This window comes from Mycteria americana, chromosome 9 (assembly GCF_035582795.1).
Source record: "Mycteria americana isolate JAX WOST 10 ecotype Jacksonville Zoo and Gardens chromosome 9, USCA_MyAme_1.0, whole genome shotgun sequence".
In the NCBI taxonomy this organism is placed as follows: Eukaryota; Metazoa; Chordata; class Aves; order Ciconiiformes; family Ciconiidae; genus Mycteria; species Mycteria americana.
In genome coordinates, this window is record NC_134373.1 from 7,834,348 (window position 1) to 7,855,060 (window position 20,713).

General features: G+C 38.5%; 1 protein-coding gene across 1 annotated transcript in view; it reads right to left on the minus strand.

The window, feature by feature from the left end:
- Positions 1 to 2,536: 2,536 nt before the first annotated feature.
- The window catches only part of CALCRL (calcitonin receptor like receptor), a 69,682-nt gene continuing 51,505 nt past the window's right edge, over positions 2,537 to 20,713 (minus strand). The window contains exons 9-13 of the mRNA XM_075511892.1: positions 19,712 to 19,772; positions 19,527 to 19,593; positions 12,893 to 13,111; positions 12,494 to 12,535; positions 2,537 to 6,393 (exon numbers count right to left, since the gene is read on the minus strand). Coding sequence (XP_075368007.1) covers positions 6,172 to 6,393; positions 12,494 to 12,535; positions 12,893 to 13,111; positions 19,527 to 19,593; positions 19,712 to 19,772 — 611 coding nt within the window. The 3' untranslated portion in view covers positions 2,537 to 6,171. The remainder of the gene's footprint in view (positions 6,394 to 12,493; positions 12,536 to 12,892; positions 13,112 to 19,526; positions 19,594 to 19,711; positions 19,773 to 20,713) is intronic.

The window sequence follows — 20,713 nt, forward strand, 5'->3', positions numbered from 1 at the left end:
TCCTTGTCTACCCTCAAACACTACCACACAACCTTTCTTGACGTCCAACCTCAAAAGGATTCTGTCTCACTTGAAGCAAATGGAGGCACAGTTTTTATTTTTTTTTTTTTAAAGGTTTTAAAAAATACTGTTCTTTAGCTTGCCAAGAAATAGAGAGAGCTAGGCTAAACAATTGAGTCCAATACAACCTTCTCTAATTCAGTTTCCACATTATGTTGAGCATTTTTTTCAAGTCAGTCACCATTCTCTGGTTTGTACCTATTTTCTCTTCTAAATTGTGGTGTGACCCTCACTCTGCTGTCTTTTAGAGTGGTTACAGCTCTGTGTGCAATGAAAATATATTCTCCTTTCTATTATTTTCTTTGTCTCCTAAAACTACCACCCCATAAATTCCTTAAACTCTGTAGTCTTTAATTGTTTTTTTTTTTTTTTTTTTCAAAAAAGGGTAATAACCCATTTATTTATTCTTCTGTTTGAGTACTTATTCACTCTCATACTTTCATTTTCCCCAAAAAAGTAAATATAGGAAAACAGTAGCTTTTTTCTGCCAAATAGCTGAGGTCCTTCATCATTCCGTGTCCTAAGCGCAACTTTAGTCCATCAATTCGACACAGGCTACGTCCCAACATTATCACTAGTTAAACCACTTAATATCCATCTTTCAGCTTTTTCACATGGACAATGAGGTATGAATTCTTACTACTATGTGTAAAGACTTTGAAAAGCTTTAGATTTCAAAAAAAGAATAAAAAGCGCATTGTACTTACCAGCATTTATTTGCTGTTGTGGTATATAATATATACTAAAGTGATTTATCTCAGTTAGAAGTATAAAAAAAAATAATTGAACTAGTCAGTCATAGCTTAATTCCAGTTATAACTATTGTATCACAGCTCAACAGAACTGAAATTTAATTATATCAATTCAGGTAAGATTTTTTAACTGTATTTCTGTCTGTTCTGGGTTATATTACCTCCCATTTGGAACTACGTTAAGGCTGTAGCGCCATGACAACTCTTACTATAGCAAGGCCTTTAATAGCAATAGCAAATAAATTACCAAGTAAATTACCAAGTCTGGGGGTGTTTTGCCCTCAGCTGAATTTTTTTCTGCTATCTTAGCTTTTAATCTTGTATCACAAGGAAACTGTAAATAGAGTCATTGTATGTGCTTATTTGTAAACCCAATCTCTGAAATGCAGACATTCAGGCTAACTGCAGTATTGAACTGCTTTTCATGGCTATAAGCTAGCTAATAGCAAAGAACCATGCCTGTCTGTTTACCTACCTAAGACTTTTAGCAATTCTAGATGGTGATTGCCTGCACGCCTTTTAATAAAAGTCTGCTGAAGGAAAGGAGTTTGCTGGCACTTACTTCTTGAGGTGTGATCCATACCTTTTCACCCAGACACAAAGGCTAGGAGCAGCAGGCTGAGACAAAAAACAATGCAGACAGCTTATGGGTTATTCTCAAGCTCTTTTGCCAGATTTTTTAGCAGCTATGGTAGAAACTCACTCATATGAGTTACGTAAAAAAAAAAAAAAAAAAAAAAATTGAAGCACTAAGTTTCACTCTGGAAGCTCTAAATTTAATGGGATTTGCTCAAAGGCATACAAAAAGAACACCCTCCCAGTTTTGGATGACTGAGCAAGTCAAACAGAATTCCTGCAGATTGCACTTGAAAAAAGATGTCTAAATTTCATGTGTTGTCACTGGAGCACACTTAACCCAGTTAGCTTATGAAACTTAGACCTGCAACAGTGTAGGGAGACCTGAGCTGGCCCAATGTAACTGCAATTATAATGCTTCCCCACTAGCGCTGCTACACCCATATATGGCTGTGGCTAGTGCCCGCGCTGAAGTGCAAGCTGGGTGAGCAATAACTTGAGTTACGTTGTAGATTAAGTGCCCATGTACTTTGGCACTTCCCCTATCTATATTAGAGTGGTTTGATCATCAGCTGATACCATTCAAAAGTTTAGCGATGACACGCTGGTAGGCATCTCTCTGAAGCCAGATAGGCTTCAGTATTCAGAGAAAGAACAGACTCAATTCTCCAGATTTAAACCATACCTGTCATTCAGAGCTTTTGTGCAGACACCATCAGTTCTATCGGGGGGGAGGGGAAGGCAGGGGAAATCTCACTCATTTTTTTTCTATTGCTTTGCTTCTTGTAGGTCTTACAGAACAAAACAGCTTCTGCACAGGTAAGTCTCTTTGGTTGAGATTTGGTTGAACACCATGTTGAGAGAAACTCCACCTAGACTGATGGAATGAAGGAGATAGATACATTTACCTTAGTCTCTACTCTGCTGCCAGCTCACGATGGAACAGAAAATTTGGCTTCTTAACATAAGTAAGTATTACATAAACACACACTTAAAAACTGAATAATTGTTAGAAACTCTATGTAATAACTTTCTCCTTGGGTTAATATTTAATTAACACACAGTTAAGACATCTGTGAAAGCCTAGTTTAGATGAGCTTTGTTATTGCCGTATTACAGCACAAGAGATCTGAATAAATGTAGTGGTATTTTATTGATCACAAACACAGTACTTCTGTCAGCAATTGAAATGCATGATGATTCATAGGAACAAAGTGAAAATAAAGCACAACCAAAAATAACTTCACATTTTTTCCATTTAATTCTTAGCATAAGCAATAAATACAATGCTATAGCTTCTATTAATCTTATTTACATAGTACAATACTTGAATGTTGCCTGGTTTCCAGCCCAAATGTTTCATGATGTGAAAAGGAGTACGTGTTGCAGCATTTCTACAGCCAAATACTCTAGTAGATCATCACGATGAAAAAATACATAGCATAAATGCTAACATTAAACAAACAAACAAACAACTGAGGGGACCCTGCAATGGAGCGTTTTATTAATTGAAGACAGAGGCGTTAAAAATATACATTCCCTCTCATAGGATACTAACATGCTGGTATTACAGATACCAAATATAAGACAAGTATTTCTGTAGCCCCTGTAGATTGGTACAATAAATCCTCACTAAATAATAAAAAAAATAAAGAGCAAATAATAACAGATAACTGTTTGCATGTTCAAAGGAATCTCACAGCCCCACTAAAACAGAGTTTACTTCCATCCCAGAGAATACAGGTAAGGACTACAACATCCTGTAAAGTAGAAAATAAGCCAGGAGAAATCAGTGTAAGGATTTGATTTTAATTTATTGTGTGACAGAAAAGCATTTTAAGAAGCAGACCCTTCTCTTGGTTGTGTAGGAACTGAAGAAGGTGAGGTAGGAAGACAAGATAGGGAATTTCTATTTTCTAATGCAAAATAGGAAATAGGTTAGTTAACCTCATGAGGAGCGGGGGCAATGTAGCTCTCCTACGCCACGTAGCCCTCCACAGCCACAAACATTTTCTTGCACATCCAGCTGGATGTGTGTTTCTTTTCCAAAGTGAAGACAGACATGTGCCTAGAAGCATGCTGTGAGTGCTCACCTAGAAGTAGGATGATTTCTGTGGAAAAACAATTTTCCCTCCTAAATTACCATGACAAGGCTCTCTAACAGGACAGGGAGCAATTAGCAACTAGTACTTTGCATTACATGATAAAAATTTATAGGCTATTAAATTTGAACTGCCTAGATGAGAAGGAAGCTTAATTCAAAATCTAATATTGTATCACACTCTAAACTGTCACATATGTTTTAATTACAACAACCCACCAGGTACCATTGAAATAATTGTCCGATAATATGCCACAAAGGACTTCAAAGCACTTTTAAATGGACAGGTAGCTGCCTGGGCTTTGATTTTCAGCTGGTGCCCACTGATTCTGAAAATGGAACTCCAGACAGATTTATACCAGTTGATGATCTGGTCCCCCAAGTGTAAAGCTGCTATACCAGAGCAGGGATTTTCTGCACCACTACTGTTTTCAGAACATTGCAGATGTTCAGAACATTTCAGAACATTTCAGATTTTAAGTAACACTACATAGATCAGCAAGCAGAGTTGTAAGTAACCTCTAATCATGTTGTAGCAGATACCGTTACTGTATTCTTACAATTTAAGAGACTGTGACATCTGATGGCCAGATTTCACACTATTCTAAAGCACAGGATCCAACCGATTTTCAAATCATTCCCATCAATCAACCGGACAGCCTTGCAGAAGAACAGAAATCTTGATTTGTGCATCCTAGCTGGGATTCTATATTATGAAACTAAATCATTAATAAAACACTTTCTAAATTCAAACTCCAGACATAAGAACTGTAAAAAACTACAGAAAGGTGCAAGTGGTGTGAACTTACCGCATCCTCCTAATGTTTTCCTTCTAAATGCAAAGCATTTAAAGCCTTATGAAGTCACAAACCAATAAACACTGTGACAGCAAATTAACTAGATGCTAATGAAGCTTACAGAAAGGCTACTGACAAAAATGTTTAAGTGTTAAAACCAAGTTGTTCATATACAAAATTAAGTATTTAAAACTGAAGTGGTCTCAGAAAGAAGTGTCTTTCATTTTTTGACTGGTTTACATGCACCAGATATACATTAGTTAGCATAATAGGCTATCAACTCCAGCATCTACTTTTCTTCTACTTCGCTTTGTTTTTTCCTCAGTTGAAGTAGACTTACTTATCTGCAAAATAAACCAGTAAAACCTGTTTCTACTTTTGTGATTTTTAGTAAGACTTTTCTAAGCTCACCCCATATCATGCCCTCATTCTTGAGCATTTTTGTCATTTCACTTAAGAAAACTACTCTTTCTTTAAAGCATAAAGATTTACAAAAACATAGATTGCTACAAAGACACATTTTCTCAAGACCTTCCTGACAACCCCCTCATTTTCAGTGAGGCCTTTATTCACCAATAGAACCAAAGAAACAACTTTAAAAGTACTGTTCCAAGCTAAGTAACCGAGATAGAGATTCAGAATCAAGCACTCCAAAATAGTATCAAAATTCTCAATCTATAATGTTTTGAACCTTTATAAGACAAACTTTATATTGGATTTTCCAAATAATGACAATGACTAACATTAGTTTGCTTGATTTGTCTGAATCTCATACACTGGCTTTAAAGGTAGTAGGTCATTTGCACTGCGTTCAGTCTTGCATGCTTTTCTCAGACAAAAAAAAGCCACAAAATTAATCAAAACTTCGCCCCAAGAATAAAGGAATAAATTATCAAGCACGTGGCCAGGGAAATACTTAAAAATAAAACAAAACAACAACATGACTACAACAAATTCTGTACATGATCTTTTCCCAGTTGAGTAAATTCCTTAAGGACACAGTGAAGTTCCATCAGCTTCAGTTATGTATTAGTGTCTGGAAGGATTTACAGTTATTCAGGCTACTACTTCTCTTTCCGGTAGTAAGGCCTCATTGATCTTGTCTGAGTTAAAGCCAATAAGAAACTTCCATAAACTTGAGGAGAAGGAGACACTCCTGTATATGTAAAAATAATTTAAATAAAATTGCTCAAAGCTTGCTGTAAAATAATACTTTGTAGTACAGAAGTAAGTAGAGTCTCAGACTTGCCCTCGTGTTGCTATGCTTGATTTGAAATAGTGGAAAAAACAAACTGGCCAAACCAAACCGAACCATCAGTATCTTTGAGCGTGTTATCTCAGACTACCTGTTGGGCTTTTTTGACAGTCAAACGCTGGACACAAAATTAACCTGGACAATCTACTGTTATTATTGCACCTACTTTAACCATTTTCCTTTGTTCTGTTTGAGGTTGAATTAAGACAATACAGTATGGTATTTACACTCGAAGATTCTATAGGCAAATGAAGTGGCTTCAACACAACATAGTCTTATACAAACTTCCAAGAAAATAAGAAATCCTTCATTGATTCCCTTTGTACAAAAAGTTGCCAACTTTGTCTACACAGTAGAAACTGAAGAGGCAAAGTTTGTATCCTTATATAAATGCACATACATATATATATATATATGTACAGATGTCCATACTATATAGATACACAGAAACACAAACATATGTATATATGCATATATATACATACATATGAAAAACGTGTTGGTTTAGTTTGCATCATTCAGGAGAATAACATATCCCAAGTTCAGTAAAATCTTCTGGCCGTGAAGTCATTAAATCAAACGTGGAGTTCACGAGGGTAAGCACACTGGCATAGGCCGAGCCTGTAGCAGTCAACCATACAGCTTTTCAGTTTTTAAAACAACACTCTCCATGTCATGGTAGCCCTTCCCATTTAAATGTTCACTGGTGCAGTCGTGATTGTAGCTGTAGCCTTGAACATCGCTAATTGACGATACGGTGTAGGAAGCAGTGCGCATAGCATCCGAGTGGCTGAAGCTGTGCTCAAATTGGATTTTGTACTGATTCCAGTGTCTTCTCAAAACAGCTTGGACCTATGCCAGGAACAGAAAAGAAATGCACATAAAACACTTGGAAAGATATCACTGGACTTCATTCTTTGAGGCGTGAGTGCCATAATAAACGTGTCTAAGCAAATTAGGTAGTACGGCTCAGTAATCCTGGAAAATGGGGGTACCCTACATGTGATCTGTCACACGAGATGTTCTGAAAGATTTACAATTTAAGTAGGCATTATTCTTTGGCAAATTTGGTGTGAAATAATTACATTTTACGATTGTAGTGGACTAGTTTCTCAGGAAAAGCAAAGATTACAGGAGGAGCAGCAGCAACACAATTTTCTGCTTTCTCGCCTGTGGACTGAAGGCCAGTGTGGACAGATCAGATTTACAGGTGAAAAAGGTCGTTTCTATTCACTCTTATATTCAAAAGGCCACATCCTTGACAGCTGTAAATTCTTATACTCCCAAGAAACCACGATTTACATTTGCTATGAGTCTGGCACAAGAAAGCCTTTCTGAATTGCTGACCATACCTTAATCAAATGAATAGAAGGACAATTTCCTAAACTCCGCATTTCTGCCAGGGTTAAAAATAAAGCTGATAAAATAGCTGAAGGCCCCAGCGGGTTTACGCGTCTCCCCTGAAAGGATGTTATGTTTATCAGAGCCTTCCTCTCCTCCAATATGGTTCAACACCTGCGCATCTTGGATTGATGCAGTGTCACATTGCTGAAATGCACAGGGCATTAGTCTTTCAGTGGAGACACCAAGTGAGGAATGCTAAGAATGGCAACACCTCTTGTTGTTGCTTTTTCAAGAGGGTTTTCTTTTTTTATGTTAAAAAACCTGCCCTCAGATTAATATTTCACTTCCTCTTCAGCCAAACTTTGCACACAAAGTATTCCTGCGCTGACTGGAAGGCGCTGACTTTCAAGAAATGCTGGGGGGACAGGGACCCTCACATTTACCCAGCAGGGCACCCCGAAGCACAGGCCTCATTCACAAGCATGACCTTCTCTTCACTTTGCTACATACAAAAGAACTACCCAGTGAACAGTGATTCCCCCAGTTAAATGTTGATAGTGTGGGTACATATTTTTAGGATTTTCCGTATGTCTTCAGGGTTTCTTTTGTGTTTGCTTTACGTTTCTCTAACACAATGGCTTCTTTTGTCTAATTTTACTCTGGCTTTAATTATGAAAAATAAAAATAAATAGAAGGGAAGGGATGTAATTTTTAGACTTCCTGCAGTCTGGTATCAGAATCCTCTGTTTAAAGGAGAACTTTGTATTTCTCAAAATCCTTACAAAGAAAATGTAAAAGGGTAAGGGAAGAAGGATCAACTGAGTATAATAAGAAATTAGTATTTTAGGGCAAAGGAGATCCTCCTCTTTTACTGTTCATAAACCCATTCCAATCCACTCAAAACATCTAAACACAAATCTACAAACACTGAAGAGAAATCAAGTGTCTTAATACTTCTGAGTATCTGATCTTATCTCTGTTCGTATCAAAATTCTGTATTTCTTCCAAGTCTAAATGGAGAGTTCTTGTTTCATCACAGGAAGTTTTTCATTAGTTATTTTGCATTGAATAGTAATATATAGCCTTAAATCTTCACATGGGTTGAATCCATTTCCTGCAATCCCTTGTAAAGCCAAGAGAAGAGGCATATTCAAAATCCCATCTTTTCCAAGGAGGAAGCTTGGAATTTATTTTTAAATCATATCAATCAATCTGTGCATATCACTAAGCTACGTTCCATTTGTTCTCCTTTCCATTGTCAATTACCTCAATAAGATTAGTCTTTTATTATAGTCACACACACAAAAAATTACATACTGAGCTATCTTCACTTTAGACAAGATGGGCCTGACATGGGAAAATGACAGCAACTGCAACTAAATGACTTAACCAAGGTCAAAAAAAAAAAAAATCTATGGGCAGAGCTGGGAAAGAAACTAGAATTGCCAAGTTGCAAAAAGGCCTTACACTCAGGTCCTGTCCCACACTTCCTCCTGGTTGCTTCATCTTATTTTCAGTTGTTAATAATATTTGTAAGCTGGTCCTAAAGGCTATCAGTCCCCATAGCTCAAGAGAGCCATCAGTACCCCTGCAAGACAAGTGCCTTTGGGCTGCTTCTCGGGAGAAAACAGCCTTGCTTTCTGGCCAGTGACAGATTGCTATAAATAGTGTTTCCTGTATGGGCAGACACCGTTTCCTCTCTGCCCGCCCCAGTGCCCATCACGCTCTCTCGGTGCATTTCTAACTAAGCCATGTATTTCTGGCATTCTTCCCAAAGCCTCTCTGTTACTGCTGAATCAGTATTTCACCTCTGTCCTACTAGAGGTCTATTCTTGTGGGGTCTTACGTCCTTTCATTTATTATTACTGTCTTTCAGTCTTCTCTAAACTGTCCAACCAATCGTTTATACAAGAAGAAGGGAAAAATCAATGAGACAACTAATTGTCATCACTAATTATACTCTGTTTAACAATATGTGTGTCTACCCATGAAGTGAAAGCAGAACTTTTATCACTCTTTCCTCAGCTTTGAGCAGTTGCACAGAGCTGTAAATTCAGCTCAGGAGGGGTAGCACTTTGTTCCTTTGTTATAAGGAAGGATGTTAAGCAATGCATTTAATGAAAGAAAGTAATATAATAAATATAATTGTATTTCTCAGTCATTAATAGAGATTCCAGTTCTAGCTGAACGATTCTTGCTTTCTCACCTTCTTGGTTAGTAATGGCTCTTTTTGATGAGTTTTCATGAAGGGGTCCTTGCAATTAGCCCTTTAACATACTAGTAGCTTGATGTTCAATATAGCACAAATTAAACAGCTCAGTAGCCACCCAGAAGAAAAAAACCACAACACAACCTTGTCTGTTAATAAAGGGATTGTATAATCCTGAGCCTAGAATCTCTACTGCAACATTTCTACAGACCAGTGGAGGGAAAGAAAAAAACCCAAACCCCGCAAACCTTACATGGATCATGTAGGTCATTAGCATCAACAGCTCAATAGGAATCTTTCTACTGATTTATCAGAGATCTGGAACAAGCTTCTCCTCTGACTGCAGCCTGGGTCACCCCAAAGGCCACCTCAAACTGGAAAACATGACAAGGTATCTTACTCCATGGGTGCTGGGACATAAGTAGAATGGGGGCATCTTAGGGAAGCCCTGCTGCCACAGAAGATCAAGATGAAGGGTTTGCACATATGGCCTTGTCTGTAGGAGGTTTGTGACAAACAGCTGCAGTGCATGTTAGAACTGGATTTGACAGACCATCCCTGGGCTGTGCTGCTCAAGAAGTTTGGAGGTCTTCCTTGGCTACAGTCAGCAGGACGTACCACCTATTCTTCTTACATTTCTTAGTTTCATTTCGCTAGAGCTCTCTGCTAGCAGACCACTTTTATTCACTTTTTGGCCAGAGGTGGCCTGCAAGCCACCACTGGAACAGGGTTTGGCTCCTGATATTTGGTATAGACAACATTAAAAGCTACAGTAGCAGTTGGGAAATGCTAAGATTTAGACAGAAAGAAATGAGTGCTTTTAGCATTTTTGATTGCTAATACCCCACTGGAAAAATCTTTGCCCCACTGTCACTCAGAGTGTCGATTCCAGTATCAGTATTCTCCTTTAAACCACAGACTTGCTGCAGACAAGCATTAACACCGCTCCCTGATGCCTCTCATTATGTACAGTCTCTAATGAGGTGTTGCTCTGACAGGTGATGATAAAGCAGCATCTTGTATGCAACAGCTAAGCCGCAGTTGTAGGCTTTGTTCAGGCATTGTTATGACAGCAAGAGACTAACGGCAACAGAATACACGTGGGCCTGCAGGCTCGCATGCCAGAAGCAGAATCTCTTAGTAGACAAAGGAAACACTTTTTTTTCTGGGCAGACATTTTTTCCTAACTACACTGTCATTCTCCCCATGGATTTCCTTACTGATATAGTTGTTTACAAAGCAATAAGTCCCTTCTTGAACACAGTGTAATAAAAAAAAGTGAATAGTGGTCATTGAAGCACTGAACCCAAAACTGGTTTAAGAAGCATAAATTTCCACTCTATAGAGAGCAAATACAGACACGTATGTTTAACTGACAAAGTCAAGGCATAGGGTCTGAAAATGAAATGCCTAAATTAATAAATGTTAAAATGGCTAAATCCTTTTAACATTATCCTGCCGGCAGATGTTCAAGAAGTGATGAATCTGTTACCATTTGTAGGAGTTGCAGAAGAGCTCATCTTTTACCACTGATCAGCCCATGCTGAATTTAGGACACTGCATTAGCGGGATGACTCAGGTTTGCTTTTCTTACACAGCAGAAGAGAGCGTGTAAAAAATAAGAGTTTGTAACAACAGAAAATTAACAGATACAATTCTTACTGATTATATCATATTTTAAAATTGGGCTTTTGGCTTGTTTAAGTAATGAAGTTTCATAGAAACTGCAGAGATTGCAAGGGTTTCCCCCCCCCCATTTTGCACTGGAGCAGAACAAATTCTCTGTTTGATTTTTTCCAAATATCTATTTTTAGAAGGCATTCTGAACTATAAAATTTAGAAGGGAAAGAGTGTGTGAAATATCACTGCTGAATGTGGGCAAGTGATCAAATCAGATCCAGAACGCTTAATGATGTGTTCTGCTTTGAATCAAATATATAAGCAGGGACTTGAACCTGGACCTACTTTATGTCAAAATCAGATCAGTGCCCCATGCCCGCTAAACTGTGAGAAAGCCTATCTCCATCTTTTCTGCCTCCTTGGCAAAAAAATGATCGATACATTTCAGGGGGGCAGAAATAAACCTTGAAACCCCCTGGTAGTTTCATTGCAATTCAGTCCGCTTCGGACTTAGGAAGAGGAGGAAGGGTGATCTGCATGAATCAATTCTAGTATTAGCCAAATATTTACCTATAAGTAAATATTAGTGTCCAATAACATTATATAAGCACACTTATACAATTTTACAACATCTGATAAAAGAAACTAAGGGTTCAGTCACATGAAAACATCTGGATACTCCCACACATCTGCTTACAGCCATATACTGCAACTGCACTAAATGTAGAACAAACGAGCAAACAGATGTGTAGGAAGAAGTGTAGGATTGCAATTGTTCCTCTGCCAAAAGTGTTGGAAAAGTACCAGTTAGTTTTGTGGGGGTATTTTTGTTCATTTGTTTTGGGGCTGTTGGGGTTTTTTTGCAAGCAAGAGCCATATTAACAATTTTGTCTATATATATTTTTGCCTTGGAGCTCTGACCCTGTAAGGCCCTGTAAGTGTACTTTGTACAGCTCAGGGGCCACAGTTTCTAGATGAAAGTCACTGTGTGCACGCCAGAGTTACAGGACCTTGATCTATTCAAGATAACAGCAAAGCTTGTTAGCTTCAACAGGATCACTACCATATATTACTGAAATACGGCACAACCCTCTAACGTAAGAAGAAAGAAGTTTGTTCTTGGAATTGACTGATGATGGTTTCTTAAAAGTGCACGTCTTATTCAACACAAATGTCCAACCCAAGCACAATGAGCTATTACGTTCTGATTGAATGATATTTTTCAGCTGTGCTAGAAAACAGTTTTCCAGACTTCAGCCTAAAATTTTCCCAAAGAGCTGTCATAATTTTCCCAAAGAGCTGTCATAACATAACAGTACCCCAGCACAGCAACACGTATGCAATATGCTGTATTCCTGCTGCACAAAGACCAATACAGTGACTCTCCGGGATAACAGATGCTATACAGCTTCTGACATAGACAAATATACTTTCTGGATATTGAATTACCTTTTGCTTTTATATGATATTTATTCAAACTTTATATCAAAGCGACAAACGTCATAAATTCCTTATATAATCAAGAGACATGTATATTGCTCAGCACAAGAGTCAGTCCTGAAGTACTTAATGATGCCACGAATGATGGCATAGTCTTCGCCAAGCTCTGCTCTTGGCAGCCAGATTTTTTTTTTTTTTTTAATTTTTTTACCTGACAAATTCAGATTGAGAAAATTTTTTAAAAATTATTTCAAAATTACCATCTCCTTAATTGCTGAAACAAAACAAAAATATATTTTTAAAAAAGTATTATAAATATATTAAAAGTTGTTACTCTACCTCTCCATTGAAGAAGCAGAAAATTGTAGCCACCAGTAGACCCTGTAAAATAAAATTAAAGATTCTGCTTTATTTCACATGCATATGGATTTTTTTCAGGTTTGAGATAATTAGAGGTTTCTGATAAAATTCAGACATAGATAGCACAGAAAATGCAGTACAAATCTAAACTTGGTGAACTATTTATAAAAATACATTACTATAGAGGATTGGGCCAGCTATCCACAATGATATGTTTCTTTCCTTTAAGAAATAAAAATTCAGCATAATGAGAAAGTTAAAGTCATTTCTAAGAACCTAGCATGAAGGTCTTTAAAAATGAAAACAACATAATAATTTCTCTTTTATTTGCTCCACATGCCAGCTGCTATCTAGCTCGAGTGAGCAAAACCTGCTTACCTGGTAGTGCATAAGGATGTGCATCACATAGTCATACACCTCCTCAGCGATCCGGCCTTCTGGGCGCCATGGAAACAGCACAAATTCAATGCCGAGTAGCGGAACAAGAATTAGGGTAGCTCTCACTGCTTTCATGTACAGGTTGGATTCTGCCTTGTGGGTGTCTTTCAGCTTGGTTATGAGAACACGAACGATATTTAGCAGGAAGAAAAGATTCACCTGTCGGAAAAGAAAATGACACTGAAGATAGTCTGAAAAAATAATCCCACACACTGTTTTGTGATACTAAAGCCCAGAAACTCAAGAAAACTCACACTACGTGGATAGCATTGTGATTGTACAATAAACATGAGTTAAAACTCTTTGAAAATGCCTTTAAGTAACCAAGATGTGGCTCTAACATCTAATATCCACATCCATTCCTCTAACTTATTAAGCAAGTGTCCATCCAGATAACCGCCGGTCTTCCAGTGTTACCAATCTACGTGCCTTTCTCTCTCCTATCACAATAACAGAACACAGGTGAATGATCAGGGTTTTTAAAAATGATTAGGTCTTTTTAAGTTGGTCAAGAAAGAGGATTACACTCTTCCCTCTGTATTTAAATATGGCTCTTCAAAAAGCTACTTTTTTATTTTTCAAATATGAATTTGATAAACTTATAGAGAAGAAAAAAAAATCAGATTTAAACAAAATTAAAAATAAAAAAATAAAATTGCAGGCAAAATGCTGCTAACAAGGAACTATATCCTCCCGTAGACAAACATTCAGATTTAACATTCTCACAGTGGCCAGTGGTTGATTTTTTTATCATTCAGCAGAACGGAATTCAGTACTACTGAACTTGATTATTTCCATAGCTATTGTTGTGGTTTAACCCCAGTAGCAACTAAGCACCACACAGCCGCTCGCTCACCCTAGCCCCCGCCATGGTGGGATGGGGGAGAGAATCAGAAAAAAAAGTAAAACCCGTGGGTTGAGATAAAGACAGTTTAATAGGACAGCAGAGGAAGAGAACAGAATAATAATAATGATGATGATGATAAAAGAATGTACAAAACAAGTGATGCACAATGCAACCACTCACCACCCACTGACCGATGCCCAGCCCGTCCCCGAGCAGCGATCGCTGCCCCCCGGCCAACTCCCCCAGTTTCTATATGGTGCATGACGCCATATGGTATGGAATAGCCCTTTGGGCAGTTGGGCTGTGCCCCCTCCAGCTTCTCGTGCACCCGGCAGAGCCTGGGAAGCTGAAAAGTCCTTGACTGGTGTAAGCACTGCTTAGCAACAACTACACCATCCGTGTGTTATCAACAGTATTCTCATCCTAAATCCAAACCACAGCACTGTACCAGCTACTAGGAAGAAAATTAACTCTATCCCAGCTGAAACCAGGACAGCTGTTAAGACTTTTCTTAACAGTGGTGTATATCTGTTCATTCTGTTTCACAAAAAAAAATCCCAAACTGAAATCACAGCTATGCAGACTATGTCTTTCAACATGTGAGCACTCGTTGTAAGCAATCACAAAACTAATACACACACACACACACACGTGTGTGTGTATATACGCCCACATACCGAACAGCCTAACGATGTGAGTAACCAGAGAACAGCAACGTTGGGGATGATTACACCATATTTTCATCTACTGTGCAATAATGGCAGCCCCTTATAGAAACTAGAGCTAGAAGAGACCTTGAGAGCTCAGCCAATCCCATCACCGTGCCCAAGGGCACAGAGGCAAGACAACGCTGCTTAGGGGAGCCACTATGGAAGGGAGAGGCCTAGAGTCTGGTCCTCTTCTCTCTTCTTCCAAATAACTGTCTGTCCGTGTCAGCAACTACCTAGAGACGAAAGTGGGGGGTTGGGGAAGAAGCCAGCAGACAGACAGGCAGCTCCCTTCTACAAAGACTAGGAACTCCTGGTCTAGGAAGAGGCCTCCGTCTTGCTGTAGGACAAGTGCAAACAGGGAAGCCATTTCAGACCATGTGTGTCACCATGTCCTCGACAACCCTGGCAGAATTCCTTCATGTCAGTTAAGGTTTTCATGATAAACAGCTGTGTATTGTTATAGCAACATGGCCCTAGACAGTTATGTGATGTTATTTATATTCTACTTACATGCTATTTAAATCATTTTAACAGGAAATTGTTTTACATAGGAAACCACTGCATGAATTTCTCCTGGAAGTCTCCAGCTACCTTTAAGCTTTGTTTAAGCAACCAAGGTCTTCTGACTCTTTCTCAAGGGATTTATTTAGATTTTATGCAGCCCACGATCCTCATCCAACTTCCTATAGTACACATAGACAATAAGTCTTTCCTCCATTTCTAAATTTAATCCTTCTCAAATCTACTAGTTCAACATCAACATGTCTCAAACACAGAGTTTTCAGCCCTCTCGTGTTTTGGTAGCACAGCCAATTCCTATAATACTGTCCTTGAATGCTAACTGAAGATGAAAGTTGCAGCAGCCAGGAGCAAAATACCGCCCCAGCAAACTATTTCATTTACAACATGCTGAAGTGCACAGAATTTTTCTAATGTTCCACCTACCCACCAAAACCAAAAAGCACAAAAATAAGCATGCAAAGAGTTTGCAAGTAGATATTAGGGCAAACAGAAAAGATGAATGAGGCAAGGCAGAGGACAGAGTTGAGAAGAACAGTATGAGTGTCTGTAAAAGTATGCAGCACCAATTTTTGACGAATATCTCTTCTGTCACAAAACAGAGTGAGATCAGGATGAACTGAATTCTTAATTAAAGTGATGGAAACACATCTTGATTTTAGCAAGGTAGTGAGTAGGTTTTTACATTTAAGCAGAAGTAGGCCAGTGAAACTACTCGCATATATATTATCATCAAATTGACTGTGATGGTTTGGAAAGCCCCAAAGGAGTCCTGTTGTGCTAGCTGCAGTATGAACACAGAGTAAAATACCGGCAGCTCCACAGTGACCTGCAAATTGAACCAGGCCAATGAACAAAAATGGAAACAAAGGCAGAGAAGGCAGTCCTAGATAAAAAGAAATGTTGGTGCCTATACTAGGAACTTAGTAGAGTTTAGGTTCTGCCTTAAGAGTGGCTGTGAACTTAGCTGAGCTTATAACTCAATAGGTGCTGCAGTTCCTGAATTAAACTCTCCTGAGGTCCCTGATATTTCTACTTCTCTCCATGTTGAGTTTGTGCTAAGCAGTATGGTAATCCTGATTAGCATGTAGGTTTAAATTCTGTTTGAATTCCTCCTTAGGATGATATCAACAGACCATTCTCAGCTCAAGAAACTCAGATATTCTTAGATACTAGCTGGTAGCCATTGCTTGGCTTTTAATACAGTTATGCAGCTTCAGATCTCAGCCTGCTTGAGCCTGGCTTGCTTAGGCAGAACACCTGTATGTGCTCATGAAGACAAGTTTTATACCTGGCCTGTAGACATTTCCAAGGCTGGGTATACGAATGCTAAGCATGCAACTTCTAAACTCCTAAGTCTTGTACTAAATCCAGCTTAAAGTCATTAAATAGGTCAGTGACAAAGCTAGGAGCTCCTGAACTTCCTTCTAGTACACGTTCACTGAGTACACTTACTTCCTCTGCTAAAAGAATTCGCATCTATAAAAGGCTGTCAGTCTAAGACACCAATATGTAACATTATTATAGGGAAAAGTAAATATCCCTGTAGTATTTTTTATATAAATAATGGCATAACTAAATCAAAATCTACTCTTTCAGTGGCACCAATGCAAACAAAATCACTAGTGCACTGGCACATCTGAAACCTACACTGAAATGACTACTGCTTTCACTAAAGTTGAAATCCATTGCTTTTTACCCCCCCTCCATTTTGATCAATATTTGCCTAGTGTAAAAACTAACACCACCCTCTACCGTTTTATTCCCACACTATTTCTTTAATTGTGGTTACTTAGGCAAACAGTTGTAATTAAATGGTCAACTGAAGACAATTCCAATCAAAATGCAACCTATGTCTGCTCTCTTTTCCAGTTTCTTTGGCAGGGATCTGACCACAGTTATGTAAAACAGGGACCGTAAAAGCAGCATTATTGTTAACTTTACGTAATTGTAGGATTTTCAGTGATGTACAAGAGTTAAATTCCCATTGGCTTCTGCCAATTCTCTCTGGCACCCACTTGACAGTCCTCTTCATGCTCTTTGAGATCTTGCTCCTGCAAGTAGAAACAGTGTCTTCTCCCTTGTTATCTAATTTGCAGTTTAACACTGTTGCTTAAATGTCTACTAAAGCAGGTCATGCTTAGTAAAGTGTGAAAATGGTATCTGGCAAGCAAGCTGCTTAAGCAAATGAGGGTTCTGTTCACAAAGCCTAAACACATGCGTTTCATCTAATGTTTTTATCCCTGGCTTGTCGTTTCTGAACTGACATATTACATTTTTTTTGTTACCAGGAAGAAAAGCAACTCCTTTAAGGTACTTTCACATCACAGGCAAGATGTGTAGTTGTGTTTAATCTTTGTTATTCCTACATGGTTTTCAACTAAATTTACTGATTGTACTGAGGCAAGAAAAGCGCAAGAGAAACACCTTCAGTCAGCTCATGAAGAATATAGGAATATCAAAGGTATACATATTTGTAAATGGCAAAGGGAACGGACAAAGATGCTGCCCAAACCAACCCCACAGAGGCGATTATTATGCCTCCAGTAAAATCAGAGGACACTCTTAGTGTTGCCTTGAATGGAAAGAAGACTTGACAGTTTAGGACTGATCCAGGATGTTTGAAACCAGTAGGAGTCTTGCCACTGTTTTCAGTGTGACTTTGTGGAGGCCACTACTGGGAAGGAAAAAATGATCTTGCATCCTAAAATGAGGTCACTACATGGAAGACAGTATAGTCTCATAACTTTTACACAAATTTTTCTGTTGTTATTTAAGCAAGCTCTGACTAATACAAATTATATTTCAGCTTTAAAGAGCTTTACTTAAGTGATATATCTGTGAAGAGACACCTGGACAGAGGAATTAACAGCCCACAAGGCAATGCAGAATAGCATACATTTTCTGGGTGAACTACAGCACCACCAAAGTGAGCAAAAAACCCCCCTCCCTTTCTGTGAAAAGAGGATTTCACCTTCTGTGTAAATTGGAGAGAAGAAAAGTTGGAAGGATTTAGAACTGGTTTCAACTTTCCAGATTAGAGCACTAGTTGAAGTGTCTTAACATGAACATATACGGCAGACCTGACTAACAGGGCAAGGGATTATCAGTAACAATTCACACCCCAAGGGCCATGGATCTCAATAATTTCATGGGGACTGCCTCTGGCTTCCCATGCAGAGGACCTCAGGTGTGTCACAGTATCAACACAATCTTCTAAATGTAAGTTCACCAGCTAATTTCACTGTGAATGAAAATGGGAGTAACAAGAACCACAGGATTTATGCAACGTTCTCCAGAGAGAATTCTCTATGCACAGAATGTCCTCTTCAAATATTCATTAAACAATTTAACAGAAGAGGAAGTTCAAGTAGAACAGAAACTGAAATTATTTCCAAAAATTTACTTAATGTTTTCATTCTTAATGAATTTCCTTGCATGAACTGAAAAGCCATAAGAAAAGTCAGCAGATGTGTACCATACCTTTGCCAGATCAGTTTGAAGTTTCTGTTACAATGACTGTAATATACAGTCAGCAGCTAATTCCAGTCACATACAGAATGCCTCTACACTGCAGCATTCTTTGCATTATGCATTCATAGATATTAATTACATAGATAGTTGTGTAAGTAGGCACATAGTAGTATTTTCTTTTATTATGCACCTATTTCCATTTAGCAATAAGCTATTGACTGAATTTCATAGGTTAAATTCAGTCCTAGAATAATTGAAGTACAACATTGATTTTTATACAGTGGAGTCTTCAGTTACTAACCTAGAATTTAATGTCTTCAGTGGCAAACATTCGTGTAACAGAGCTGGCATTAACTTGGAATGTAAGACAGAACATTGCGTTCTAAGAGTTCATGAGGACTAACGAAGCAGAGGAGTTGCAACACTCCAGTGGCCAAAGCACACATTGCTAGATTAGTATCAGAACAGGGGCAGTCACAGATACTTGCAGAACTATTTCCACTGGTTCTTTCCCAAGAGCCTGCTCTAGTTTCTCTCCATCCCGTATTCCCACCCACAGTCAGTCCTGACATTCAAGAGCCCTCTTTCTGAACCTCAGTGAAGTCCAGTCTGGTAGCTGTTTGGCCACATTAGCATAGTGACACAACGATGCTCGTAGTAGGGTCAACCTGGCAAATGGCCTGGGCAGCGAGAAAGCATTCTCAGCTAAAGGATGGACTTGAACGTGGCCCTCCAGTACTCTGGGCAATATTTAGTCCTTCCTTATCACTAGCGTTTAAGTGGAATGATAATCAACATTGCAAAACCTGAGGACCTGGTCTCAAAGGACCAGGGGAACAGCTCCTTAATAAGGCCAAGGCTTGTGTATCCGGTGTGTCTAAGGCACGTACTGGGTGAAGTGAGAGTCCTGCGCATGACAGTGACTGTAAATGTTAGCTGTAGGCTCTTCACCAACTCAATAAGCCCAGGAAGAACAGCCAGAAAACAAATAAGAAAAGCAAATTATTATCTGAAAAATGCCTACCAACAGAGCAGCACAAATAGGGCCATGGATGATGTACAGCAGATGAGTATCAGAGCTGATCCAACAACTAGAGAAAACAAACAGGGAAAGAAAAAAACATTTGGCATTTTATCATCTGTTGTATTCTTTTTTTACCCTTAAAGAAAATACAACAGTTTTGCACAGCAAGTTGAGATGCTACTTACTTGTCATTATAATATAAACTTCTAGCAACAGCATGTATGCAGGCAGGGATCAGTGGAAAACCTGTGAAGAAAAAACAATGTCTTTTTCATATATAAACCTGGCTAATAACTAAGTAAACTTGCATCTCTTGCAGGAATCTTCTCTATTTTCACCTCACCCAAACTATATACCGCAGAGCAAATAAAGTAACAGGGACCAATTCCATTTCTGTTTTCTCAGATTTCTTTCACAGGAGTGTATGAAACCTTATCCCTGTTGTTTTACCAGGAAATCCATACTAACACACAGAAAAAAAAAAAAGGCAAATAAAATTATAACTTTTTAGACTGTAACAATCAATTTTCATTAACACAGATGTTTTTCAGACTGCAACTGCAATAAAGCTAAATAGTTAAGTAACGTTAAAAAGGGAATTGTATATATGACCATAGCTTTAACAGTATGATTAACAATGTTTATCATGCCCTCACTGATACTTGCTGGGTATTCAGAAAACAAGGTGACCTGCAAAAAAAAAAATTTGAAAACAGACTCTGAAAATCAGGCCAAATTCAAAATTTAAAAAGAATAAAGACATTCGTTATCTGGGGTCCTTGACACTCTGGTGGTATCTAATTTTCAGAAACTGCTGAGCACCTATGCTCTTTTAACCACGTCTCAGTTGCGTCTGTAGTAGGACAGCTAGCGACCCAGGTACCAAGTCACCTGATAGCGGAATGTGCCAAGACACTGAAGCTGGGGAGAAAGCCCTCCCTTGCACTTTGTCGACATGCTATTGTGCATTATCTGAAATGACCAGGTTTGGCTTGTTAGTTTTGATACTGATATTACTTGAGACCTTCAGCTACAGCTATTCTGTATTTGCTTAGTGAACAATACAGGTCAAATGGAACTGCTGGAAAAATAAATCCTCGGCCATCTCTAACTCAGTTCTGACCCTCCACCCTAGACATGGCGAGACTTCTCTGAAAACAAACATTCATTCCTGAATAAACATCTTC